General features: G+C 41.2%; 5 protein-coding genes across 18 annotated transcripts in view; 2 read left to right on the top strand and 3 right to left on the bottom strand.

The window, feature by feature from the left end:
* Positions 1 to 260: 260 nt before the first annotated feature.
* Positions 261 to 6,112, top strand: casp23 (caspase 23, apoptosis-related cysteine peptidase). 2 transcript variants are annotated; one of them, XM_081694887.1, is made up of 12 exons: positions 261 to 429; positions 708 to 914; positions 1,141 to 1,200; positions 1,759 to 1,826; positions 1,978 to 2,151; positions 2,312 to 2,491; positions 4,436 to 4,510; positions 4,593 to 4,772; positions 4,925 to 5,117; positions 5,303 to 5,407; positions 5,576 to 5,685; positions 5,788 to 6,112. In XM_081694887.1, the coding sequence occupies exons 2-12, from the start codon at positions 839 to 841 to the stop codon at positions 5,893 to 5,895; spliced, it is 1,329 nt and encodes a 442-aa protein (XP_081551013.1). In that variant the 5' UTR covers positions 261 to 429; positions 708 to 838; the 3' UTR covers positions 5,896 to 6,112. The 2 variants fall into 2 exon arrangements, with proteins under 2 accessions (XP_081551013.1, XP_026859627.2); XM_027003826.3 differs by having other exon boundaries at positions 263 to 429; positions 4,925 to 5,156.
* A 604-nt stretch (positions 6,113 to 6,716) lies between these two features.
* On the bottom strand, positions 6,717 to 16,575 carry LOC118240091 (uncharacterized). 7 transcript variants are annotated; one of them, XR_014115931.1, is made up of 12 exons: positions 16,249 to 16,575; positions 15,377 to 15,487; positions 14,982 to 15,115; positions 14,840 to 14,910; positions 14,606 to 14,728; positions 14,395 to 14,490; positions 14,065 to 14,193; positions 13,543 to 13,671; positions 13,442 to 13,464; positions 13,296 to 13,330; positions 7,175 to 12,932; positions 6,717 to 6,736 (listed from the first exon to the last, which is right to left on the bottom strand). XR_014115931.1 is itself a non-coding variant. In XM_035519759.2 (11 exons), the coding sequence occupies exons 1-11, from the start codon at positions 16,263 to 16,265 to the stop codon at positions 8,122 to 8,124; spliced, it is 5,604 nt and encodes a 1,867-aa protein (XP_035375652.2). In that variant the 5' UTR covers positions 16,266 to 16,575; the 3' UTR covers positions 7,087 to 8,121. The 7 variants fall into 7 exon arrangements, 6 of the variants coding, with proteins under 6 accessions (XP_035375652.2, XP_081551009.1, XP_081551010.1 ...); XM_035519759.2 differs by lacking the exon at positions 6,717 to 6,736 and having other exon boundaries at positions 7,087 to 12,857; XM_081694883.1 differs by lacking the exon at positions 6,717 to 6,736 and having other exon boundaries at positions 7,087 to 12,932.
* A 181-nt stretch (positions 16,576 to 16,756) lies between these two features.
* On the bottom strand, positions 16,757 to 18,524 carry LOC118240148 (uncharacterized). The gene is made up of 2 exons (XM_035520042.2): positions 18,293 to 18,524; positions 16,757 to 17,718 (listed from the first exon to the last, which is right to left on the bottom strand). The coding sequence occupies exons 1-2, from the start codon at positions 18,435 to 18,437 to the stop codon at positions 17,582 to 17,584; spliced, it is 282 nt and encodes a 93-aa protein (XP_035375935.1). The 5' UTR covers positions 18,438 to 18,524; the 3' UTR covers positions 16,757 to 17,581.
* si:ch211-212k18.15 (uncharacterized) lies at positions 17,849 to 21,237 on the top strand. Its single transcript, XM_027003824.3, has 5 exons — positions 17,849 to 18,259; positions 18,969 to 19,142; positions 19,381 to 19,481; positions 19,799 to 19,972; positions 20,466 to 21,237. The coding sequence occupies exons 2-5, from the start codon at positions 19,070 to 19,072 to the stop codon at positions 20,913 to 20,915; spliced, it is 798 nt and encodes a 265-aa protein (XP_026859625.2). The 5' UTR covers positions 17,849 to 18,259; positions 18,969 to 19,069; the 3' UTR covers positions 20,916 to 21,237.
* A 2,246-nt stretch (positions 21,238 to 23,483) lies between these two features.
* The window catches only part of znf638 (zinc finger protein 638), a 29,490-nt gene continuing 26,698 nt past the window's right edge, over positions 23,484 to 26,275 (bottom strand). For 3 of the 7 annotated variants that reach the window (XM_081725466.1, XM_081725468.1, XM_081725467.1), the window contains 3 exons: positions 26,127 to 26,249; positions 25,640 to 25,761; positions 23,485 to 25,429 (listed from right to left, as the gene is read on the bottom strand). In XM_081725466.1, coding sequence (XP_081581592.1) covers positions 25,352 to 25,429; positions 25,640 to 25,761; positions 26,127 to 26,249 — 323 coding nt within the window. In that variant the 3' untranslated portion in view covers positions 23,485 to 25,351. Of the gene's footprint in view, positions 25,430 to 25,639; positions 25,762 to 26,126; positions 26,250 to 26,275 lie in introns of all 7 variants that reach the window. The other 4 variants (XM_081725470.1, XM_081725469.1, XM_081725465.1 and 1 more) reach the window with 3 other exon arrangements.

Here is a 26,275-nt window from a genome sequence, read left to right on the forward strand (position 1 = left end):
AACACCAATCCTATAAATTTAAATGGCTACCCCTGCAAAATTGTTTGCTGGCAGAGATATATTATCTATGAAGAAGGGAGGCGAGACAGGATGCAGAAGCGAGTCGTCGTTTTTACGAACACAGACGTTTTAATACACACAAGTAAAATGAAACAGAAATACGAAAAACACTCAGCGATAGCAGGGCGCGCGCGCGCGCACACACACACACACACACACACACACGCACACACACACACACACAAAAAAAACACGACTTCACACGGATATGGGGACGAGTCTTGGAGAAGGGATTCGTACCGTGATATTAGCCTATTGACATTTCCAAAGATTAATATCTTTACCACAACCGTGTCTTTCTTGAGATCAGATGGGATTATCATTGTGTCAGCCACGCCATCTTCCCTTTATGAGTACCTAATCAATTTGGTAAGAAAAAAAAGAAGTAACTCGATGGTGTCACCTATATTACTTTAATATGTATTATATGACGATGTCGGACAAAACAGTGTCAAACAAGATATTTGATTAGATGGAAATGTGATGTAGTAATTTGGTAGCAGGGAAAATGCAGTTCACCGTAACAGTTTCTTGCGTATTGTATGTTTCAACACATTTTTGACCCTGTGGGTCTTATCATTATATCTGCTTGTCGGAGGGATATAGTTAAGATTTTGCTGTGACGTCCCTTTCTTGCTCCCTTGCAGTAAAACGCCGGCACGGAAGCTACTGAGCTGTATTGTTCAGGGCGCAACAGAAAGGAACGCATATAGCAAAGTGTTTTCTCCTCAGAAGTGGTCGGAGTGAAGAACTAAATCCTGCTGTTAACTTACTAAAAATGTCAGGGCTTGAAGAAAAGGACAACTGCTCAGAAGATGCAACACCTTTATCCCTTTTAAGCTTAAATAAATTAAGTAAGTTCCTTTTTTTTTTTTTACAAATTAACTATGTAAGATCCTAAATTCATTAATTGGATTTTTAATAGTGTATAAATTGGTTATTATATTGTGGATTACACAAGACATTAAAGAACTAGAAAGATGAAATAACATTTTACCGTAAACAAGGGACCAGGAAGAGAAACTGAAAGTACCTTTAGGTAAATGTCCTCAGGAAATATTTAACTTTATCAAATTTTAGGAATCTCGAAACTTGAACGGAATGAAAAATCGGACGACTGCCCAGAACGAGTGGAAGTCGGTAAGTTAGTAGCTGGTTTGTGTGTGTGTGTGCGCGTGTGGCAGCATTATAGTAAAATTAGTGTACTCAGTGTACACCCAAACTGTAGTGTCACTTAACTTCATCAGCTTCACATGAACATACGAAATAATTCACAGAATCAAAATATCCTGGAATAGCAGCATAGTAGTAAAGCAGGATTCAAAATGAATAAGATAATTGTAATCCACTCTTATTAAGGTCAGTTCCTAAACTGCATTAGTTGGACTTGCTACAAGGCCTTTTAATTCTCTCTTTTTTGGAAAAAAAAAACAACAAAAAAACAACTTTGAAAGAGTTCCACATTGCAGATATTTTACTGCATATTTGCTTCTGATAACGTGCTTCACCTTCAAAGGTTTGGATGTCATTTGTATGACTGTTGTGTAAGTAATACACAAGAATGCAATGATGTAAAATAACATTAACCAAGGATCAAATTGAGATATCTCTACTCTTAACATAGGCTAAGTACTTAGCCTATAAAACAAACAGCTATAATGTACATTTACATTAATTAACTGGAAGTTTTTTTGTCAGTTGTTCCATGTGGTCATAAAATGCCATTAGACTACTTGATAGCATGGTGCAAATGCTATCTTAAACAGGTATGTCCATTTCCTATTTATTTAATATTTGTACAATATTTGCAGTTTGTATTTAATATAAAGGCATCCCATTTAATTTGAGACATTTTGCAATATACTACATATATTTATAAATCGTGCCTTGTTCTAAAACATTGCTTCTGTATTTTAGGCAAAGACTAAATTCACCTGCCCAACATTTGATATGGAGAAAAAGGAAGCCTGTTCAGCAAAATTTTCTTACAAAGAATTGTGTCAGTTTGCTGCCCTACCTCCAAGGATAAAGGAAGTTTTTGAAGAGAGACTTGGTGCACTAACTGCTGCAAAATTCTGTGAATATAAAATTGTAAGAACATTTTGCTTACATTCCCTAATAAACAATATTTAATATATTACTGAAAACATAGAGGTAAAAGAATATCATATTAATTTTCTCTACATTTTATGGATTATACCCGGTTTCTTTTGCATCAGCCTGATCCTATCTTTACTTGTACCACAATCAGTGTCCAGGATGCCAGTCCTATGTGGAGAGAGACCATAAGACAAACCTGTGTGTGCACTGCACCATCTGCACTGCCGCTAAGGGACGTACCTATGAGTTCTGCTGGAACTGCCGGAAGGAGTGGAAGGGACAAGTGCACACTGCCATGTGCTGTGGTAATAGCAGCTGTGAAAAGATAGAGGTATTCCTCTATGAATACACTCATCACTAAACCATTTTATTATATGCACTTTGTACCTACAATACCTGGACCTTTGATTAGACACACTGCTTTTTTTTAGAATGTACAATTGCATACTGTAGCTGTTTACTGTTGGCATGCTATTGATATAGCCCATGTTGGAAAGCACAGCCCTTTAGAAAACTACTGCCCCATTCCTCACGTTCCAGTTTCTCATGACCTCTACTGATCAGATACTTGGGTGGTAAATGCTCAATACAGCATCAACAGCAAAATGGTAGTGGTATGTCTCTGGGTTGTAATGAAGGTGTATGAACTCAGTATGAAGGCATTAGTTAAACAATACTTCACAAAGTGTGATAAGTTTTATATAGTGAGGCGTGTAGAGTATTCAGGTGAGGCCGATCGGCATTGCCATGGCTGGACCTGTAGTCACTGAGTGTTAGGGGTTGAGCTACATGATGACGTGACATAGGTGATAAGCTGATACAAGTTTACAAGTCACATCAGTGTAGTTTTTCATTCAGTTAAGTTCATTTGAATTTGACTTGCATGCCACATTTGACAGCATATATAAAAGAGGCTTTACAGAAATCTTGGCCTAGAGCCCAATGAACAAGCTGATGGTAAATCTTCAGAGTTTAGAAAAGCCTTATTCAAAAGCCAAACCTATCCCGAGTAACATCACATCAAGCAGGGCAGCATCATATTAAACAGGGTAACAGCTTGTCGGGCAGGATAACATCAGGGAAGCAGGGTTACATCAGACAGGGTAACACTTCAGGGTCTTGTACTGGCATCACATCCGACACTATGATCATGTGTGTAGCTTGACCGAGAAACAATTCAGACTGTTAGCTATGTTTGGAGCATGTATTACTTAGAATATGGACTAATTATATAATAATAAGAACTCCTGTAGGTTTTACAGTTGGACTAAAAAGGAATAAACAGAAGGTCGTGTAGGCACTCCTATAGCTTATCTTGTAGCATTGGTGAGGGGTTTGCTTCCACAAAGTGTATGTACCGATAAATATGTGAGTTGCTCTAGACTAGAGGGTCTGCCAAATGCCATAAATATAAGTGAGCAGGTATGAGGCACCCTGAGACATTGTTCCCCTCCAACAATGACAAACTTATTAGCACCAAAATCCCAATTAAACATGATCATTTATGTTCCTGAAACCTCAGATATGTACTTTTTTTAAGCAAGACTCTAAACAGATTTAGACTTTGATTTAATTGCAGCTGTCTCCTGAACACTGGCAAAAAGAATATTCCCTAGCTGGGGAACCTTGTAGGAAGGTGCTCTGCCCTCCTGCTAAAATTTTCAGAATTCCAGGTATGAATGAAGAGCCAGCATTTCTAGTCGAAGCATGAGTAGTGTATCAAAATAGGCCATAGGTCACTGTGATATAGTGTCATGTCACGGAACACTCCCCTTCCCACTGTTCACATAGTACGGCCTGCCACATGTATTGGGAATTCAGATTATCTCATTTGTAACCACGGCCATGTTGTTTTCACACACCTGCATATGGTTTATTGTTGTAATGTTTGTATGTATTTAAACCCCTGTTGGTGTGTGCATGTTCGTCTTTATTCGTGATCCTGGTTGCTATGTCACTATTCGTACTGCACATCATGTACCTGTACATGATTCTGTGTTCAACATTGCTTGTATTCACCTTGCCTGTTCCGTATGAGTGCCACTGTGTTCATCACTGTTAAAAACTACAATTTCCAGTGAACATACAGTAGCTTGTACAAATACAGAATCATTAGAAGACTTCTAATGCAGTTCATGCATTCTTGTTTTTTTGCCAAATGTAATGTACATTGTACATGGAAGAGTGTTGAGGCACACGTGATAGGTACACAATAAAAGGTACACTATGCAATGAAACTGTGCAATCTAATTAGAAATCTTTTATTATTTTTCAGCCCTCTCAAGCTAAATGTGATTCTTTAAAGTTGTGTCAACCTGCATTCAAGACACAGAAGCTTAATACAGAGCAGGTACTAAGTCATAACCACAGCATACATTTATGCTCATGCTACAGCGACAGTGTTTTGATGACTATATGCATTTTCTACCCAGATTTATGAAACAAAGGCAAAATCCAGTGACAGAAAGCGACTGGCTATGATAATCAACAACGTTAAATTCAGACGCAAAGATTTTTATCGGTGTGGATCAGAGAAGGATGAAGAGAGTATGAGGATTCTACTTGAGGGCTTAGGTTATCATGTAATCATACTGAACAACCTGTCTGCAGAGGTATGCTTCAAAAAAACAAATGTCCTGTTCTCTTTTGCACATACTTTGCATTGCTCATGTATTGTGCTCACATATTTATATGTAAGAATCGCTGTAAATAGTCAGTGATACATTGTATGCAATAAAAAATGTTTGGCGTATCACATTTGCAGGGAATGAAGGCTGCTTTTGGCAACTTCTCACAGTGCAATGAACACAGATATTCAGACAGCACCTTTGTTGTGATTATGTCCCATGGTGGACCTGATGGGATTTGTGGGATTTATGCTGAAGATGAAGAAGATATCTTCCCAGTTGAGAAAATTTTCCAATACCTTGACTCTGAGAACTGCCCGGGCCTAATAGGCAAGCCAAAAATCATTCTCATTCAAGCCTGCAGAGGAGGTAGAATCACTTAACATCATTACAAGTACCTTAATCAAAGCGCTTGTGTGAAACAATTCCTTAGTATACTGCATACTTCATTTGATATTTTTATTGTATTAATGAATGTGACTGTGTGGAACTAATATAAATCATTATTTTCCCAGATAAGAAAGGTTATGTTTGGGTACATGATAGCAGAATACCTAAAAGTAATGGAATAAAGCAACACAGAGAGAAAGACTTCGCCTGCCTCAGATCCTGCACACCAGGTTATACACAATGGCTGACAACACTACTCAACATTACATTGTTCATGCTTTCCAAAATTTTAGTGAATGCAGATGCTGCTAACATTTATTCCTGTCTGCCATACATTTTTATTGTTTCTGTACTGAATGATTGTTAATTATATTCTCAACCATGTGTTCTCATTACAGACACTGTATCCAACAGGAATGGAATGACAGGCTCAGTCTTCATCCAAATCCTTGTAAAAATATTCAGTGGACATGCTCATGAAGATGACATCATGGAGCTGTTCAGAAAGGCATGTTTGTTTTGAGCTAAATCACTCCTGTTGAATATTAGTATACAATGGCACCGAATTCTAAATGTCAAATTAAAAAAAAAAATCTTTTGTCCCCTACAGGTTTTATATTGGTTTGAAAATGAAGCAGAGAAAGTAGAATGTTACCAAATGCCATGCTTGGAGAGAACAACTCTTTCAAAGAAATTTTATCTGTTTCCTGGACTTTGAGGCTAGAACTTAGCTTGCCTCTACAGCCAAAATGATACCTTTGCCAGTGCCACAGAAGACATTTTTAAAACTGTGATCCAAGCTACTTCCCCAGAGATCACTGGGAAATGATGGCTCCTTATTCTGGACACTGTAGCAACCTCAACAGCACCAACCCTAGAACTGAGGGTTCACTCAGAATATGAACATTATATGACCCTCCATGTGAACTTATCATACCTATAGGATATAAAATTATGTAATTGTCAGGTGACATTTTGCTTTGTGCATGTAAAGCTTGCACTTAGGTGCTTGAAGAATGCAATATTGTTACAACCCTGTCTAGGCTGGGAGGCCATAACCAAATAGTTTACAGCAAAGATCAAGTGTATTTATAAGTTTTGGTGTTCAAAGATAATAAACTGGTGCAATTCCATCAGGAGTGACCAAGGCCAACCAAACAAACATAAACCACACTAGAAACAAAAAGACGATGGACTAAGCTAACAAAAATAAACAGACAATGACTATACTGACTACACTGTTAGAAACAAAGGTAAACCCACACCCAAACAAAATGGCAGCCACTCCCTACTGCCAGTGTGTAACTATATGCAAGAGAATATGTATACAAGAAACATATATTATCAAGCAATCAAACAAGCAAGGGGCAAATCCAAAGTCATACACACAAAATCTAGCAAATACAAGCGCAAAATGCAGCAACAAGTCAAAACCAGCAACATCAAACTCTCCTACAATGAGCCGTTTGGCTCTTCCTCTTCCTTTTATATGGTCCTCTGCTCACCGCAAAACCTGGTGTGGATCAGGATGGGGGAAACCGGAGAGGCAGAGGCAAAACCTGGAACACAGAATACAGACTATAAATGTACTGTAATGTAAATGATCCACAGTAGCTTGATTAGATGGCAATCTTCCAAAGTTTAGACAGCTTTGTATTGGACCAGTATTTCTCATAGCGCTCTTGGCATAAAGCAGTATCAGTACTACTTGTTGTTCCAGGACCATGTAACAACTCCAGGCCCATGTAACTGTAACAACTTGGGGTTTCTTATAAAAAGCCATCCAATGTAAATTAAAAGTCTAAAAAAGACCCCATCAAAAGAACCTACTACTAGTGTTGAGTACAAGCTCATAAATTCATATCTAAAAGAATTAAGTTACATGGTGTTTAGTACGAGCTCATAAAACACTTAAAACAGAACCCACAACAGGCTGTGTATCTACCGTGTCCAAGTGGAGTCTATCACTCAAGACACCACGGGGCACCAGCACATACCTGACGAGTGTATCTGACTTGTAGTTGACAAATCTGTCAACCAGTCTTCTCAGTCCTGACAGGAATCAACAAATCAACAAAATCAACCTCTTGTCACTGCTCCAGTCGCAATAGACAACCTGCAAAAAAACCCAAAAAACTAAAGAAATAGACACACATAACAAACTCAATATGGTGGTGGCTGTACCAGTATGGGTTTCAATAAAGTCTCACACATGTATCCCAGCGTCCTCATTTGTGTTGCCAGCACAGTTTCCAGCCAGTTTTTTTTTTTTTTTCATCTGGGTTTTTTCTTTTGAGAGCTTCCTAATTAGTTAATAGGATAGTGTTCAATTTCTTGTCCAAATGACCTGCTAATTATCTTATTCCATATAACCTGATGATGCTATTTTATCTATTCAGAGAACATTTTATCCTTACTACTTATTTTATTTCATGTTTATTTTATTACACAATCAATTCATACAGTTAATATTAACATTAAAAGCAAAAATTAAAAATTGAAATTGTCTTCAACAATTTATAAGATACAAAATGGCTAATAATAGTAGTAGTAGTAACCTTAAGGAACTCAGCAGATGGGAAAAAACTAAATATGGAGCAGCAATATACAGAACAGGTTCATTATACATTTCATAAATTTACTTGTTGAATTTGGTGGAGATCAGTTCCTCCTAATATGGAAGAACTGATCTTCACCATGGTGAAAATGCACACAAAACATTTTCTTACCGACCAATAATTCCCTTAGGGTTATTTTTGCAGAAATAATGAGTTTTACAAATTTCAAAATTTGCACTCTAAATTAGACTGTCATAGGTGTAGTATGGCCAGTGGCAATGAAGGTGAAGGCCATCCAAGGAGGCAGCAGTGAAGTTAGGGCCTTCCAGAGAGGTGAAGGTGCGATCCTAGGTGTGAGGCATGGAGAGGCAAGGCCTCCCATGGCACTAGGATGGTGCCCCCATGTAAGCACGATGCAGCACAGGAGATGAAGTGCCTTCAGGAGTGTAGGACACACAGGATACAGCAGGGCTTGCTTCTAGAGGAGGAGTGTCTTCATGAGAGCAGTGAGCACTGACTGCAACAGGGCCTGCTTCTGTAGGAGGAACTCCTGCAGGCAAGTATGGTACACAAGATGCAGCTGGGCCTGTGTCTGGAGAGGAAGTGCCTTCAGGGGTGCAGGGTGTATAGGAAGCAGCAGGGCCTGCTTCTAAAGGTGGAGTGCCTTCAGGAGCACAGGGTGCAGCAGGGTCTGCTTCCGAAGGAGAAGCTTCCACAGGCGAGCATGGCACACAAGACACATTTGGGCCTGCATCTGGACAGGAAGTGCCTTCGGGAGTGTAGGATGCAGCAGGATGCAGGATGCCTGCTTTTGTACGAGGAGTATCCACAGGAGAGCATGGTGTGCACGACACAGCAGGGCCTGTGTCTAGAGGAGGAGCACCCTCAGGAGCGCAGGGCATGCGCAATGCAGCAGGGCCTGCTTCTAGAGGAGGAATGCCTTCAGGAACGCAGGACACACAGGATACAGCAGAGCCTGCTTCTAGAGGAGGAGTGTCTTCAGGAGTGCAGTGAGCACTGGCTGCAACAGGGCCTGCTTCTGTAGGAGGAATGTCCACAGGAGAGTATGGTGTGCATGACACAGTAGGGCCTATGTCTAGAGGAGGAGCACCCTCAGGAGCGCAGGGCACACACAATGCAGCAGGGCCTGCTTCTAGAGGAGGAGCTTCTGCAGGCGAGCATGGTGTGCACGCTGCAGCTGGGCCTGTGTTTGGAGAGGAAGTGCCCTCAGGAGCGCAGGAGACACAGGATACAGCAGAGCCTGCTTCTAGAGGAAGAGTGTCTTCAGGAGCGCAGTGAGCACTGGCTGCAACAGGGCCTGCTTCTTTAGGAGGAATGTGCACAGGAGAGTATGGTGTGCATGACACAGCAGGGCCTATGTCTAGAGGAGGAGCACCCTCAGGAGCGCAGGGCACACACAATGCAGCAGGGCCTGCTTCTAGAGGAGGAGCTTCTGCAGGCGGGCATGGTGTGCACGCTGCAGCTGGGTCTGTGTTTGGAGAGGAAGTGCCCTCAGGAGCGCAGGAGACACAGGATACAGCAGAGCCTGCTTCTAGAGGAGGAGTGTCTTCAGGAGCACAGGGCGTATAGGAAGCAGCAGGGCCTGCTTCTAAAGGTGGAGTGCCTTCAGGAGCACAGGGTGCAGCAGGGTCTGCTTCCGAAGGAGAAGCTTCCACAGGCGAGCATGGCACACAAGACACATTTGGGCCTGCATCTGGACAGGAAGTGCCTTCGGGAGTGTAGGATGCAGCAGGATGCAGGATGCCTGCTTTTGTACGAGGAGTATCCACAGGAGAGCATGGTGTGCACGACACAGCAGGGCCTGTGTCTAGAGGAGGAGCACCCTCAGGAGCGCAGGGCATGCGCAATGCAGCAGGGCCTGCTTCTAGAGGAGGAATGCCTTCAGGAACGCAGGACACACAGGATACAGCAGAGCCTGCTTCTAGAGGAGGAGTGTCTTCAGGAGTGCAGTGAGCACTGGCTGCAACAGGGCCTGCTTCTGTAGGAGGAATGTCCACAGGAGAGTATGGTGTGCATGACACAGTAGGGCCTATGTCTAGAGGAGGAGCACCCTCAGGAGCGCAGGGCACACACAATGCAGCAGGGCCTGCTTCTAGAGGAGGAGCTTCTGCAGGCGAGCATGGTGTGCACGCTGCAGCTGGGCCTGTGTTTGGAGAGGAAGTGCCCTCAGGAGCGCAGGAGACACAGGATACAGCAGAGCCTGCTTCTAGAGGAAGAGTGTCTTCAGGAGCGCAGTGAGCACTGGCTGCAACAGGGCCTGCTTCTTTAGGAGGAATGTGCACAGGAGAGTATGGTGTGCATGACACAGCAGGGCCTATGTCTAGAGGAGGAGCACCCTCAGGAGCGCAGGGCACACACAATGCAGCAGGGCCTGCTTCTAGAGGAGGAGCTTCTGCAGGCGGGCATGGTGTGCACGCTGCAGCTGGGTCTGTGTTTGGAGAGGAAGTGCCCTCAGGAGCGCAGGAGACACAGGATACAGCAGAGCCTGCTTCTAGAGGAGGAGTGTCTTCAGGAGCACAGGGCGTATAGGAAGCAGCAGGGCCTGCTTCTAAAGGTGGAGTGCCCTCAGGAGCGCAGGGTGCAGCAGGGTCTGCTTCCGAAGGAGAAGCTTCCACAGGCAAGCATGGCACACAAGACACATTTGGGCCTGCATCTGGACAGGAAGTGCCTTCGGGAGTGTAGGATGCAGCAGGATGCAGGATGCCTGCTTTTGTACGAGGAGTATCCACAGGAGAGCATGGTGTGCACGACACAGCAGGGCCTGTGTCTAGAGGAGGAGCACCCTCAGGAGCGCAGGGCATGCGCAATGCAGCAGGGCCTGCTTCTAGAGGAGGAATGCCTTCAGGAACGCAGGACACACAGGATACAGCAGAGCCTGCTTCTAGAGGAGGAGTGTCTTCAGGAGTGCAGTGAGCACTGGCTGCAACAGGGCCTGCTTCTGTAGGAGGAATGTCCACAGGAGAGTATGGTGTGCATGACACAGTAGGGCCTATGTCTAGAGGAGGAGCACCCTCAGGAGCGCAGGGCACACACAATGCAGCAGGGCCTGCTTCTAGAGGAGGAGCTTCTGCAGGCGAGCATGGTGTGCACGCTGCAGCTGGGCCTGTGTTTGGAGAGGAAGTGCCCTCAGGAGCGCAGGAGACACAGGATACAGCAGAGCCTGCTTCTAGAGGAAGAGTGTCTTCAGGAGCGCAGTGAGCACTGGCTGCAACAGGGCCTGCTTCTTTAGGAGGAATGTGCACAGGAGAGTATGGTGTGCATGACACAGCAGGGCCTATGTCTAGAGGAGGAGCACCCTCAGGAGCGCAGGGCACACACAATGCAGCAGGGCCTGCTTCTAGAGGAGGAGCTTCTGCAGGCGGGCATGGTGTGCACGCTGCAGCTGGGTCTGTGTTTGGAGAGGAAGTGCCCTCAGGAGCGCAGGAGACACAGGATACAGCAGAGCCTGCTTCTAGAGGAGGAGTGTCTTCAGGAGCACAGGGCGTATAGGAAGCAGCAGGGCCTGCTTCTAAAGGTGGAGTGCCCTCAGGAGCGCAGGGTGCAGCAGGGTCTGCTTCCGAAGGAGAAGCTTCCACAGGCAAGCATGGCACACAAGACACATTTGGGCCTGCATCTGGACAGGAAGTGCCTTCGGGAGTGTAGGATGCAGCAGGATGCAGGATGCCTGCTTTTGTACGAGGAGTATCCACAGGAGAGCATGGTGTGCACGACACAGCAGGGCCTGTGTCTAGAGGAGGAGCACCCTCAGGAGCGCAGGGCATGCGCAATGCAGCAGGGCCTGCTTCTAGAGGAGGAATGCCTTCAGGAACGCAGGACACACGGGATACAGCAGAGCCTGCTTCTAGAGGAAGAGTGTTTTCAGGAGTGCAGTGAGCACTGGCTGCAACAGGGCCTGCTTCTTTAGGAGGAATGTCCACAGGAGAGTATGGTGTGCATGACACAGCAGGGCCTATGTCTAGAGGAGGAGCACCCTCAGGAGCACAGGGCACACACAATGCAGCAGGGCCTGCTTCTAGAGGAGGAGCTTCTGCAGGCGGGCATGGTGTGCACGCTGCAGCTGGGTCTGTGTTTGGAGAGGAAGTGCCCTCAGGAGCGCAGGAGACACAGGATACAGCAGAGCCTGCTTCTAGAGGAGGAGTGTCTTCAGGAGCACAGGGCGTATAGGAAGCAGCAGGGCCTGCTTCTAAAGGTGGCGTGCCCTCAGGAGCGCAGGGTGCAGCAGGGTCTGCTTCCGAAGAAGAAGCTTCCACAGGCAAGCATGGCACACAAGACACATTTGGGCCTGCATCTGGACAGGAAGTGCCTTCGGGAGTGTAGGATGCAGCAGGATGCAGGATGCCTGCTTTTGTACGAGGAGTATCCACAGGAGAGCATGGTGTGCATGACACAGCAGGGCCTGTGTCTAGAGGAGGAGCACCCTCAGGAGCACAGGGCACGTGCAATGCAGCAGGACCTGCTTCTAGAGGAGGAGCTTCTGCAGGCGGGCATGGTGTGCATGCTGCAGCTGGGCCTGTGTTTGGAGAGGAAGTGCCCTCAGGAGTGCAGGAGACACAGGATACAGCAGAGCCTGCTTCTAGAGGAGGAGTGTTTTCAGGAGTGCAGTGAGCACTGGCTGCAACAGGGCCTGCTTCTGTAGGAGGAATGTCCACAGGAGAGTATGGTGTGCATGACACAGCAGGGCCTGTGTCTAGAGGAGGAGCACCCTCAGGAGCGCAGGGCACACACAATGCAGCAGGGCCTCTTTCTAGAGGAGGAGTGTCTTCAGGAGCACAGTGAGCACAGGGTATAACAGGGCCTGCTTCTGTAGGAGGAGCTTCTGCAGGCGAGCATGGTGTGCACGATGCAGCTGGGCCTGTGTCTAGAGAGGAAGTGCCCTCAAGAGTGCAGGAGACACAGAATACAGCATGGCCTGCTTCTAGAGGAGGAGTGTCTTCAGGAGTGCAGTGAGCACTGGCTGCAACAGGGCCTGCTTCTGTAGGAGGAATGTCCACATGAGAGTATGGTGTGCATGACACAGCAGGGCCTGTGTCTAGAGGAGGAGCACCCTCAGGAGCGCAGATCACACTGGACGCAGCAGGGCCTGCGTCTGTGGGAGGTGCACCTGCAGGAGAGCAGAGCATACAGTGGTCTTTCTCAGGCCCATCAGGTTCTCCAACCATACTCTCAACATGCACAACTGGCACAGGAGAGAGAGAAAGAGCCAGTTAGAAGAACTCCGAGGTGTCCCCCTGGGCCAATGAGACCACCGTCTCGAGAGGACCAGTCAACCCAAGGAGGATCTGACCCAGGAGCCCCTAGCCCCCTGCCCAAGAGGCAGGGAGTGTGACACCTACTTGACCTGACACTGATGTGGGGAGAAGGGTAAAAATATAATATCAAACCTAAATTTGTTTGCTCTCAAGCAAACAAAATAATCATTGTTTTTCAACATATTTTCTAACATGTTTTTATACTTGCATTCAAAATGTACATGTATTTCAGCATAATAAAGAGTTCTCATCATTCTGTATAACAAAAGGAGGATAAACCGCTTACATACTTTTTCTGTACATCAGTAAATAGGCCAGCCGCGAGCTGCAAAATTAAAAATATACAGAGATCTATGCAGTGAAATTTAGTAAAAAGTAATCCATATTCATAATATTCATAAGAATGTAAAGCATGGATATAATGCATTGTACTCACTGTTTGAGGGAGTTCTTTGAATCCTGTTGGGGGAAAGTTCACAAGATGTTGCAAACCACAGAAAACCAAAAAGATACAATCACAAGAATCACTGCAATTACCTTTGTAACAGAAGAGTCATCAAAGCAGTACCACATGTCATCCTCAAATGACTTGATGATAGCATTATAGTGACCTGAACTATATCCCCCATTGTGGTTAATAACTGCATAAAGAACATATTCACAATCCTGAGCAGAAAAAAAAAGATCAGTTTCAGAAACTGCAGACAAATGCATATTAAGAGGAATTAATTAATGTGTAACGAGGAAGGAAGGATCCCTGTACTAAGTATCTTTATTAAGGCTAATCCAACAGTGTGGACACACTGGGGAATCTATGAAGTGAGGCAATAAAAAGCAAAAGGGTCAAATGCTACAAGGAAACCAGAAAACAGGAAGCTTGCACTGGAATAGTAAAACAGATCAGTGGTGAATGTATGCAGCAAAAATAAGCCTATGATAAGATAAAAATAAAGTGAAGCATCATGTGCAGGAATCTTATGACATTATGGATATGCAAATACTATTTTATTTGATGGACGTCTCAGCATATCTGGGATGAGTGTGGGTTGGAAAACATACTTCAATGTCTATACTCAGGGGAATATCCATGGGACAGCCATTCTTCACATGCCTCATCTCCACAAAGTCATAGTCAAACCTCTTCAAGTGCAGAGTTAGGATAGTAGGAAACTCCTCTATTTCATTCCACTAAAAGTAATAAAGATATCAAACAAAAGCCAAACATAGGGAGCTATTACATTAGATACAATAAGTTGAATTGCAATAGACAGACTAAAGCCCTAAGTGACTAACTGAAGGATTTCTGCATGGTCTAATTTCAGCATGTAATAAGCCTTCCTTACATTGACTAACCAGGAAAGTACATTTTCTCGTGTGACAATTACTCACAGTCTCTGTTTCTGTTTTTTGGTCACATTCGTCACAATACAACCAGTTGTCTTCATCTAACTTTGAATGTTTGAAAAACGCTTCCAGTCCCTGTCTCTGTAATAAGTGAAAGTTGTAAACAACAGTTTAATATAACACAAATAGATTATGTTAGTAAGGCAGCGTCTGGCTTATTCCACTGAATATATAAAGCACAGTAAAGTCTTCTTACCACAGTGTACAATTCATCATGCCCAGCCTCTATGGCTAAAGGGACTGTGATGAAGGGATACCTCTCTTGAAATACATGGCCATTTAGACATTTACTTCTGTTACTCATTTTCCCTTCAAAGTCCTGAGAAATGTAGTACATGTGTCATCAGTCTCATTGCAGTACTGTGCAAATCATATAGGGGTGCTTTTACGTGTGTGAGCATAGCTTGTGTTTTTAAGTGTGTAAGCCTACCTTGTTCACTTGTGGCCCAACTGCTTTTAAGATTTTCTGAAAGTATTCCACTGCGTCTTGCTGTTCATAAACTAAAAAGAGTGTAATGTTAGTAGTAATGTAGAGAACAGATACGTAGTTTAAAACACTGAAAGTGACTCACCACTTCTAATGCACAGGCTATGAGTTATCTCCTCAGTAGTGCCATTAACCACTTGTAGGTTCTCAAAGAGTTTTTGTAGTTGTGTCAACAGATCATCACTTTGTTGAATAAAGAACCTTGGACCTTGCTTAAAACTGACATGAAAACAACAATAGCAATTTATTATTAGATGTTTTCAACAACTAATTATAGTTCAGCACATTCATTTACATTGTTTTCTCGCAAATGTAGTGGGGTTCTTACAAAGTAAGATGCACTCAGATAAAAGTGACAAAGTTGTCAATTTATCAGTATAAAGTGTTAAGTTTGAAAACTTTATTCAAAAAAATCAAAGAAAATACATTTCACAGCAAGAGAAATGGCAAGAATTAAGGTACACTAATAAGAAATGGTACCTCTCTATAGCTTTTCTGAACTCTTTGGTCATGAAGAGACACTGCAGCACACTGTTCAGGTAGCAGGTAGCACCCTGATTTTTCAACCCATGGTATCGCTTTTCAACGTGTCTGGGTAAAAATATAAAAAATAATCTTCAAAAGATAAATTGTTACTATTTACAACTAAATTATTATCTATTTAGTCTTTAAATAACAGTTAAATTGAATGTTAAAATACGTGACATCTGACAATAAACTCATAAACTCCAATAGTATTATGTCCTTGACACATATTGCTGCAGCCAAAACACTAAATGGAGCTCACTGCTTTTGACTGTACAGCATTCAGCAATGAAAAATGTTCAACTACAGTGAGGTTTATGCGTACTTGGAAAGATAAAAATGTACTTTTTCTATTCCAGATTTAAAAGGAAAAATAACCGTTCTTTTTGTGATATGAGCACTGCTAGGTTTTCACATTGTTAACAGAACTGAGTCTAAATAAATATTCTCACAAGAAGAGTGGGACAGTACTTTTCCTCCAGAAAGATACAGAAACTATTCAAATGAATTAAAATATAGGCTACCCTTCCATGAGAAGATTAAAAACAATTTACTAGCTTTATGTCAGCTGCTTGCTAAATTGCAACACATTGATTTTGAAGTTACAGTTCAGAGTGGTAGGTTTAATTGTGTATTGGGTCAAGGGGACCATCGTTTTTGGAAAATTTTGATTTAGATTTTACATTTAAAGTCTGCTGTATATTAAAAAGCATCAAAGAAGAGCGTCATTCTCATTCCACAATTACTCCAAATCCACAGGTACAACGCCAAAACAAGCAGAATTGTGTCATTGTCCAAATATGGACTGCAGTATATGCTATTCCTACCTTATTTGGTGGTTCATTGCTGAAAAGTCTGTTTCACAGTTTCTCAGAAGGTTTCCATAACAGGTAACGGAATCTCGCTGGCACTTACAATATTACTAGAAATATTCCCTAAAATGTTTGATAACATGTAACGTTAACTATGCCAAAGAAGGAAGATATAGAGTAAGCCTATATGTATATCGTCGAAAAATGAATCAGTTTTAGTTTCACTTGTTCACTCGGTGACATCAAACTGGTTTACTTTCACTCAGCAAGTCTCAATCGCACTTGTCCACTGCTACTACATTACCTCCAACATCTTGAGTTCTAACGCCAGTAAAGCTGGCGTTTAAAATGGCCACTGCAGTCTAAATTCAAAATATTGGCGAGAGTTGTCAGCCCCGCCCCCTCGTTCTCAGACTCGACGCTCCCGTGAATGGCAGGTTGAGGACATGCAGAAGCTAAACACACCGCAGCATTAAACTAGGAAAATGCGACGAGTTACGAATGACGAGTCATACACTGCAGATTAGCTGATCAATTTGCACTGTTTTTATTGTTGGCAAATTATAAACCAACTGGTGGATTCTTTTTATAACTCTGTCAGTGCCAGCTGCATGGCTGGCTACATGGTAAGCAAATTATCCCGAAAACAAAAGCCCACTACTCTGAAAAATACACACTCTAAAGCTTGAGTTACAATTTTCTAGGCCCCGATACAGCAACAGTAACATAAAAAAAATATATATCAAATTTATTTTAAAGTAGTAATACTTCTCTTCATTGTTACAGTCCGATGCAGATGTCAGTTGATGACATGCCCTCACTGGTGTCAAATGAATGCCAATAAGTTTACACAGAAAATTGTACATTGTTTCCCTAAACTAACAGTAAGTGGTTTCTATTAGATAAGAGATAAAATAACTAGTGATGGGCATGAATGGAAAACAATAAGAGTATTTGCATCTGTCCTTGTCAGAGAGGCACACATAACCACAAACCAAGCAGATTAAAATATTTTATAGACAGAATGCTAGATCTGCTTATTTTCCCACTGGTTTTCCCCATTTTATAGAGTATTCAAATTAATTCAAATATTTAAATACATCCCTGGATAAGAAATCGACTAGCTATAGCTGACTATAAACACATTTGACATATTTTAGTTAACATTATTTAGTCATGCTTATTTAGTTTCTATTATTCATTATTTAGTTAAAAACAAGATGGCAAGTGTGTGTTTGTCATGCACACACTGTACAGTACATTTATTCAGCATACTTCCAGTTTAATAAACAAAAGGTCAAGGAAATCATGAATAAAAGTCCTTTAAGATGTCCCAGTGACTCCCTGCTCATCCCATTAGTTCAGAACCTCCAGGCAAACGCAAAATAAGGACAATTGTAGAGCGGTCCTGGATCTGGTACTTGGAGAAAGTGTCAGTGTCGTTTTCCAGTTGCACATCAGTGTACATTACTCTGAATGCCTGCCCTGGAAATCAATGGAAGGATTTTAGGAGCATGAAGTAGGGGACACACACTTAAAACAAAAGTGCATGGGGACACACTTTTAAAATAGAAGTACATGGGGACACACTTTTAAAACAGAAGTACAAGCTGGACCTTTAGCGGACACTGTAGAAACACTGGTACCACTCATACACGTGCAGTTAAAACTCTATAACCTCTGTGCCATTTGGCACATTTTGCGTCCTTTCATCACTGGTTATTTTCTGACCACAGTACACTGCTGGTTGAATATTTTATGAGAGAGGGATTACTTTCAAGCTAGTAACTCTGCTTTGCTGACAAATTTGTACCAGCTCGTCATGCATAACCATACAGCTGTTATGTAAGCGGTAATCCTGTATTTGATCACAACCAACATAATATCCGTTCAGTGTGCCTATGTCAACAAACTAACCAGTGATGATGCTGACTGACAGATTATTCATGCCAGTTTGCCCCAGCTATAGGCTATATGCCACTTTATTCATAGTAAAATGCCCAGTGAGGTAAAGTGTAGGTACAACGTAAGTGTTATTAAGTGTTTCTCTTTCGCTTACCTTTAAGCTCCGGAAATTTCTCTGTGAGTTTCTGTTTAAAGGCCAGTATTGTAGTATTGTTGAAATCGGTTTCGTTGCTTGCAACGTCTATAGTCTTCCTCTCTCCTTTAATACCAAGAACTAGAATTTGGTAAATTTTCCCCATGTCGATCGAGTGCTACAGCTTAAAACTATAACGTTAATGTTGTGTATGAAGTTTCACTTTCTATAGTCTTCTCTGCTTACCGTTGACGCCCTTTCTGAGAACATGACGTTTCAGTTTAAATAAAACAGTTAATATATGACAAGCCTTAATGTCTGTGTAAACATTTAGATACTTAATGCATTAAAAAATAATACGTCGTATGTTCGTTGACTGTTGGATTTAAGATGAACACCTGGATTATTTATCTTAGACTATATTATTAGCAGACCTTAGGCCATTGGCTATAAGTCTAAGCAATGCTTTTAGGGTATTTTTTAAGGCACAGATAACATGCATAATTCAGTAGTGGCAAGCAAACGTATAGGCTCTATTTATAGGTTTTATTTCACAAGCGGTGTTTATATCAAACTTGGTCCCGCATATTAATAGCTTAATGTTTTGTTTACAATAAAGTACACTGTATTCTTATACTTTCAGTTTTCAGTTTCTTGACAACAGGTACCATAATTCCCCTAACTCCTTTCCACACAGCCCGCCTCCTTACTAAAAAGCACGTGATCTCCCAAATCAAAACAAAAACTGTGGACAGGCAGTTGATTGTGAGACGCTGACTGTGAGACGTTGATTTAGCGATGACTGAAGAACAAAAGCGTTATGATCCTAAAGACTCGACTCTCAAATTCGTGTCACGTAAGGATGACATTAGTAAGTACAGTGGAAGCTTTATTTTGATTAACTCGAATTAACACAAATTTTTAGCTTCAAAATGGATCTATACACAAGCTCAAAATGAAACCGTATGAATACTGTTTGGGTGTTCAGCATGTATGTCGTATCTAAAACACGTGTGCAATACTGAATGCAGTCTTTTCCTAAGTGCATAAGAAACGTGTTGTACTTTTTCTAACGAGTGTGTAACAGTTGTGATCTCACATTATTTTAGCCCTCGATGATGATCCCAACATCCTGAGAGCAGAGATGCCTTGTGGCCATGCTGTCACACCACAGTCCCTCACAGCCTGGTGCCGCAGTCTGCTGGACCAGGTCTACTATTTAATCAGGGGCCATTCTGAGCTTTAAGTGAACTTATTCACAAATGGCTTTAAAAAAATGTAAATGATGTCAAAGTCGGAAAAGGTCCATCCTATGAATGATCACTCCATAAAGCGAACTTTATTAATTTTATTAATGACAATACGTGAGATGCTTGAGAAATAATTGAATGACCTCAAGAACTTGAATGGCATGTACATTAACTAGTGTCAACTTAGAAGAAGGTTTGACTGTTAAAAACCTCAAATAAGATTAAAAAGTCAACAAAGCATCAGTTTTGTTGTTACTCTTATTTTTAATGTGCACAGGGCCAGTACAAGTTCTTGTGTCCAGCCCTTAAAGATGGAACAACCCAGAAGTGTGGAGCCGTATGGCCTTATGTGGAGGTGCGGAGAATGGCTTTGCTGACTCAAGAGGAGCAGAGCCACTTTGAGGAGACCATGGCTGTCTTGGCTGCAGCTGAATACTGCGAATATAACTCGGTGGGTATTTTGTATAGCACTGTAATAATATCTATTATTATCTATTATATCTATATCTATTATCTATTAATAATTTGAATTGGAATACGTAGATTGTCTTTAGGTAACACTTCTAAAATAACTAGCAATTTTAAATTGAGAAATCAAAGCCTGTAATGTTAGGATGAGAGTCAATGTTATTTTAAAGCAGTTTTCCACTACTGGAATGAGTTTTATTTTTTAGAATGGCTGATCCAGTTCAGTGTTATTCTTTTTGTTCACTTAAACATCTCTGAAATAGCATTCATTTGTCATTATTCAATGACTTGGCTTTAGCATTCTGAAACAGATCTGGCTTTCCAAAAGCAAATGCTTTATAAATGTAAGCACTCAAAAGTAATTAAAACCCTTCTAGAACATTTACAAGTAAAACAATGCAACAGCTTTTTAATTCCATTTGAGCCAAGTTATATTAATCATTCTCATTTAATATTTGTCATTTTTCTTTTTCAAGTGCCCTGGTTGCAAGTCATTTGTTGAGAGGCAGGACTTGACCAACCTGTGTGTACTCTGCACGATCTGTACAGCAGAGTCTGATAAAAGATTTGAGTTCTGCTGGCAGTGTTTCAAGGAATGGAAAGGACCAGGGCCTCGCTCAGACCGGTGTGATAACAGTGGCTGTATTAACCCACACATTGAGAAGCTGTTAAAGTGTAGGGATATAATTCTCCATGAAGCTGACAATATAAGATGTCCCTCCATGCGAGCTTGCCCTACCTGTGGCAACCTGTTAGAGCATGATACAACAGGGTGCAAGAATATCATATGTAACCGTTGTCAGGTTGAATTTTGCTTTTCTTGCCTAAAACTCACTTCTGCTTGCCTTCGAACCAGCAGTCACTTTATACCCTGCAGAGATGGTGTGGCTCCTCGGCAGACAAGCATTCCATGCTGGAGGAAGTAGAGTACTGGAATACATGTTTTTCTGGTATATTGACATAGCATGGCAGTTTCACGCACTCCCAAAATACTGCAAGCACCATGTGCAGGTTTAACCTAGTTGTGGTTTAATGTAAAGTACAGTTATAATGAAAATTACAGAAGTAGTAGAGGACTATTTTAGGTTTTTATCAATGAAATGTTATGGTCCCTGTCTATTAATTTGGTGATTCTAAATGCTTTATCTGTTCTCTTTATTTGTTTTTAAGTGATCACACGTAAATTGCAATATTTTTTAATATGTACAACTAGCAATAAAGCAGAACTAAAGTATAATGAAAATTCCACATACCCGTCTTCTGTCTGATGGTTATTTACATGACAAATATTCTTGAGGTTTTGCACATTTTCAGACAGAATCATCAGGAAGGTCTTGAAGAAGAAGACAAGATAATGGAAAGGGCATGTGTATTCGGAACTATATAGCAGCTTGATCTTGCTGGAATTCATCTTTAGGTCGTGATGGGATACTGTTGCTCCAGATAAAAATGCATGCTCCTATCTGCTGCCATCTTATGGTGCTAATTAGCAAGTCCAGTTTATGCTTTAGCAACTGTTACAACTGCAGCTAACAACAAATTGTCTCATATAAAAAAACCAAAAAAACAACAACTCACTTTACGGTTATCCTTACAGAGCTTCTGATAGTGGACATGAAAAACATTGAAATGTTACAAGAACTCCATCATTTAACATCTCAAATATACAGTTTACTACACATGTGCCTTGTTGAGACAAGGCAGAACCAATCAGGAAAAAAAAAAAAAAAATCTAGAGAGAAGGACCTAAGGGCATATTATGCAGTTTTAATTCACTGAATTAGTGATTTGTACATAATCTGAGGCTATAATTTTTCCACCTATACTGGTGCTTCCATTCTTTGTGCTGCCTTGGGTCTTGTCATCTGAGGTCCAAGGTCCAAGGCAGAGTGGTCCCTGGTCACTGGCATGGCCAGTAATCCATCCCTGCTCATAACATGTTCTGAGTGCATGAATCTTTCCAGGTTGTGTCCATAATACCAACAATAAAGACTACTTTTAGTTATGGAGTATTTGCTTGATCATTATCAGCAGTTAAGTTTCAGTAAAGCCAAGCCACATGTAGCCTGCAACACCCAGAGTAATACTGAGGCTGCCCTACAACATCAACAACAGGTTTAGCACCATATTTGGTCATGTCTTATGTCTGGAGGCCAGCAATATAGGCAGTTGTGCATGCATTCAGTATGCAGCATAGGGATTTATCGACCTATGGTTTCTGTTTAGGAAACACCCTAACTCTTTTTGGAAATGGTACCTGTCAGCATAGTAATGAAACATTACATCTAAGATAGCTGATGTTTACGGAACCAGATTGAACTGTCAAGTAATTTAAGAGAAATTAGTAAGAGATTTTGGTACATTTTGTTCTCTGTCTTCTATTTAGGTGATTTCAATGAATCGTATATCTGGGCTAATAAGCACAAATGAGCCATATGTTTGTGCTTTTTAGTGAGTTATTATTATTATTTTTTTGACCAAAAGATTCCTCTTGAACAGAAGCTATTAACATAAGTAAGGGTGGTGCTTCTATTCATGACATTTTGTCTATCAAAGGTTCCTTTAAAAAGTTATACAAATTTACAGAAACAGTATTGAAATGTTTTTATATGCATGAGTATGCTTCAAAATTGGTGAAGCCAAGATAACCCCATTTGTAAAGAAAAAGTACCCAACTTTTCTGTGTAGTTAAAAGATACTTTAACACAGAAGTTGCCTTTCTTTTTACAAGTGTGGTTATTCATAGAGCAGTTTAAAAGGTAGAAACTTGCAATTCTGTCATTTGTGCTTGGTCTCTCAGACCTCAGATTTGTCATATTAACATGAGTTATCCTTCACACCAACTATTGCATGCAGACACAGGATTTAACCATATTAATAAAAAGTCATCTGGTCTGTTGTCAGCCAAAGGAGGATGGGCCTCACATTTTAGTCCTGAATCCTCTCAAGGTTTCTTCCTCATGCTATAGGGAGTTTTTCCTTGCCACTGTGAGCCTTGGCTTGCTCACTGGGGGCTTAGACTCAGACATTCGTAAAACTGCTTTTGTGACAACAACTGTTGTAAAAAGAGCTAAATAAATTAATTTGACTTGAATTGAGCAGATCACCAAGTCTGTTTGCTGTCTGATCAAATCACCACACCCAATGCAGTTCCCCAGGGGGCTATGGTTTTCCGGTTGAGTGTGTGCTGTGTATGATTGGCTGCCACTTCTAAACGGTGCGTATTCATTGTAAAGCGTCTTTGGGTATGAGATAGGCGCTATACAAGTATAACAGCTAATAATGATAGTAATAATAGTCACAGCAAAGATGACCAAGTTTTACAGGACTCTATGGTACAAACTAGTGTTACACAAGCATAAAACTGTCTCCCTTCCACCCATGCCTAACACTATCCCCATATTACCTTGCACTCTCCCTTCCCCAACCCTGTGTTCTTGGCTAAATGTGCCAATCATTTTATTTTTGGGTCTGAATTATATCCATTAGAACTGCAATCGTATGTTAACTCATATGACAGGATACAAACACAATTCACAGTATTGCAAAAAAAATAAAACTAAAAAAAAAAAAAAAATTTAAATGCTTACTTTATTTCTCAATTTGCCAGACTTGGCCTCAAGGAAGCGACATATCAGAATTGAAACTAATTCAAAGCTGCACCCATGCATGCAGTGTGTGTGGCTAACACTGAGGATACAATATTAGTGCAATGTTCCAGACATCACTTATGGCATTATTCATTTTTCCAACATGTAGTCCGTCATGTTTCTGATTAATATATGCCAAAACATCTGAGTCAGCTTTCTGCCATGTAACAGATGAAATATCATTTACTAATAATTGACATGACTTGCAATCAAGTCTTTAAGCACTACTTCATCAGTCATATTGGGTGAAACACAGTTTAATCCAAAACTCTTCTGTAGCAGAGGATGAATTTTTTTTAAGTACACATTCAGTTACTATTAACATATAACCACTTCCAAGGGAATACCAGTTATACACATTTCCACCGTCTCCACGGGAATACTTAAAATCTTGTCCTCTCTAACGCTGACGACAGGCGTATGCGTTTAAGAAGCCCAGTTCCGAACTGACCATTCTTGTTCAAGTCAAACGGCCACGAGGTGGCCACGAATCTGACCTAGGACCACATACACATAAGGCTATTCAGACTGCAAGCCCAAATGCGATTATTCGATAGTCTGGATAGAGAAATTAAAAAATGAAACACTATTCTTGCATCTTTAGCAAAAAGCACGACTCCAATCGGATTTTTACAAATGCGTCCCCGTATGGAGATCACCTCCTTGAGCCATTTCACTCTGGTAGAAGATTTAGGGCCATCAAAACAGCATCCCCCCCCCAGAACCATAGGTGCTCATCAACCACAGTGGCACTTTGCACTTTAAACTTTAAAACTATACACCCACCCTTAATGTATTTGTGCAACATCTACACTTATTTGCACAACTGTACAGATGTAACATTTTTGCAAATGTTCTTATCATGCTGCAATATTTGGCATATTAATTTTTGTGATGTCTACTTTGATCTGCAGATGTATAGATACCCACATGCACAAGTACAGATACATCTCTTAGCTCCATTCCATGGCTCTTTATCATGCTGTCCAGCGTCGACCAGAGGAGGATGGGTTCCTGTATGAGTCTTGGTTCCTCTTGTGGTTTCTTCCCCTCAGCCTCTGTGCATTTTTCCTTACCACTGTCAAGATTTTGCTTGCCCTTTTGGGGCTTAGACCAGGACATATGTAAAGCTGCTTTGTCACAGCAAACACTTTGTTACAAAACACACTTAAGGCAAGAACAGCAAGTGGTGTGCAAGAGAGAAAAAAGCTGTTGTAAAAATTTTGTAATAAATTTTGCTTTGCTTTACTATTTTTATTTATTTATTGCATTTATTTTGTTTTCCCATAGTTAAAGTGTGGCCCATCATCTTAAGATCCAATCTGAGAAGATTCTGATTTGCCTGCTGCCTGTACATAGCCAAAGAGACCGATTTGTTGGGAATTCTTTCACTGTGTTGTTCTCGTTTTTTTCTTACATCTGATACCCAGTTATACTGTCAATCCTGCCTGTAAAGTCTATTGTTCTGCTATGCAGACTTGACTGTTGCCATATTTCTTTTCACTGGACCTTTGCATCTGCCATGAAAGTGCATGTGACAAGTAAACTTTTGAATTGAAATTGTTTATTTGTTGTGTGGAGCTCATCTGAATTAATATACTTTGTAATTTTTAAATTTAAGTAATTACCTAAAAAAACCACCCATAAACCTTTACAACTAAATAGCATTGGACCCATTAATTATTTATACAAAACCAAAGAAGAGTAAATATTTAATCAGATGCAGAATTGTGACTGTCTGGTCTCGGAGTTGAGCTGCCACTTTGAGACTTCAGCTTCTCATAGTATTTCTGTGAGATGAGAATTCAAAAAACCCCATTCAATTAAAATTAATATTTTCTTTAACATTATATACACATACATCAGTGTGTGTGTGTGTGTGTGTGTGTGTGTGTGTGTACTGTAGTACATTATTGTAGTGAAACAAAAACCCCAACAAAACACAAAAACCTATGTTAAAACACTGCACCAAACAGGCTGAGTGCAGCTATGAGGTATACCTGCATATTCTGGTAATGTCGTAAACTGCTACAATGGGTTTTCTTTGCAGTCTCCTCACTGCCATAAAACAGACAGCAGAGCTTGCAGTAGAAACCCGTCTTGGGCACCACAAAGTCCAGACCTGCGGAGAGCAGATGCACAGAATTACACACCACTGTTTAGAGAAATTCAAGCCTGTTTCAACCAATCCATAATAAAAATGAAAAACAAATTAAAGAAGCTGGATTCTGATGTAGGGTTAGGCAGTACACATACAGCATTCCATGTTATTTGACAATTCTGTAAGTATTTTTTTTTTAAAAAAAAAAGGTCCACATCTGACAAAGTCTATTCATTTACATTTAATAATCGCTCACCACACTGAATGTTTGAGCAGTGTATTATAACTTTAGTGTAACAGTTTCAGGTCTGACTGATTGGTGGCATCTAGCACTCAGCGTTAAAAAAACTTGTTTAAAAGAAACTTATCTGTAATGGAGCTCTTACCAATTGGGATGTGTGGATTAAAGGGGGAAAGAGTGAAGTCTTTAGTTATAGAGTGCTGTGAGCGAGGCCTCTTGGATTCTGGCTCCTGCGTCACCTCAGACTTTAGCCTCTGTTTAGATTCCTCTGGAATAAAGAATGACCGCAACAAA

This window comes from Electrophorus electricus, chromosome 13 (assembly GCF_041902795.1).
Source record: "Electrophorus electricus isolate QZ-2024a chromosome 13, ASM4190279v1, whole genome shotgun sequence".
NCBI lineage: Eukaryota > Metazoa > Chordata > Actinopteri > Gymnotiformes > Gymnotidae > Electrophorus > Electrophorus electricus.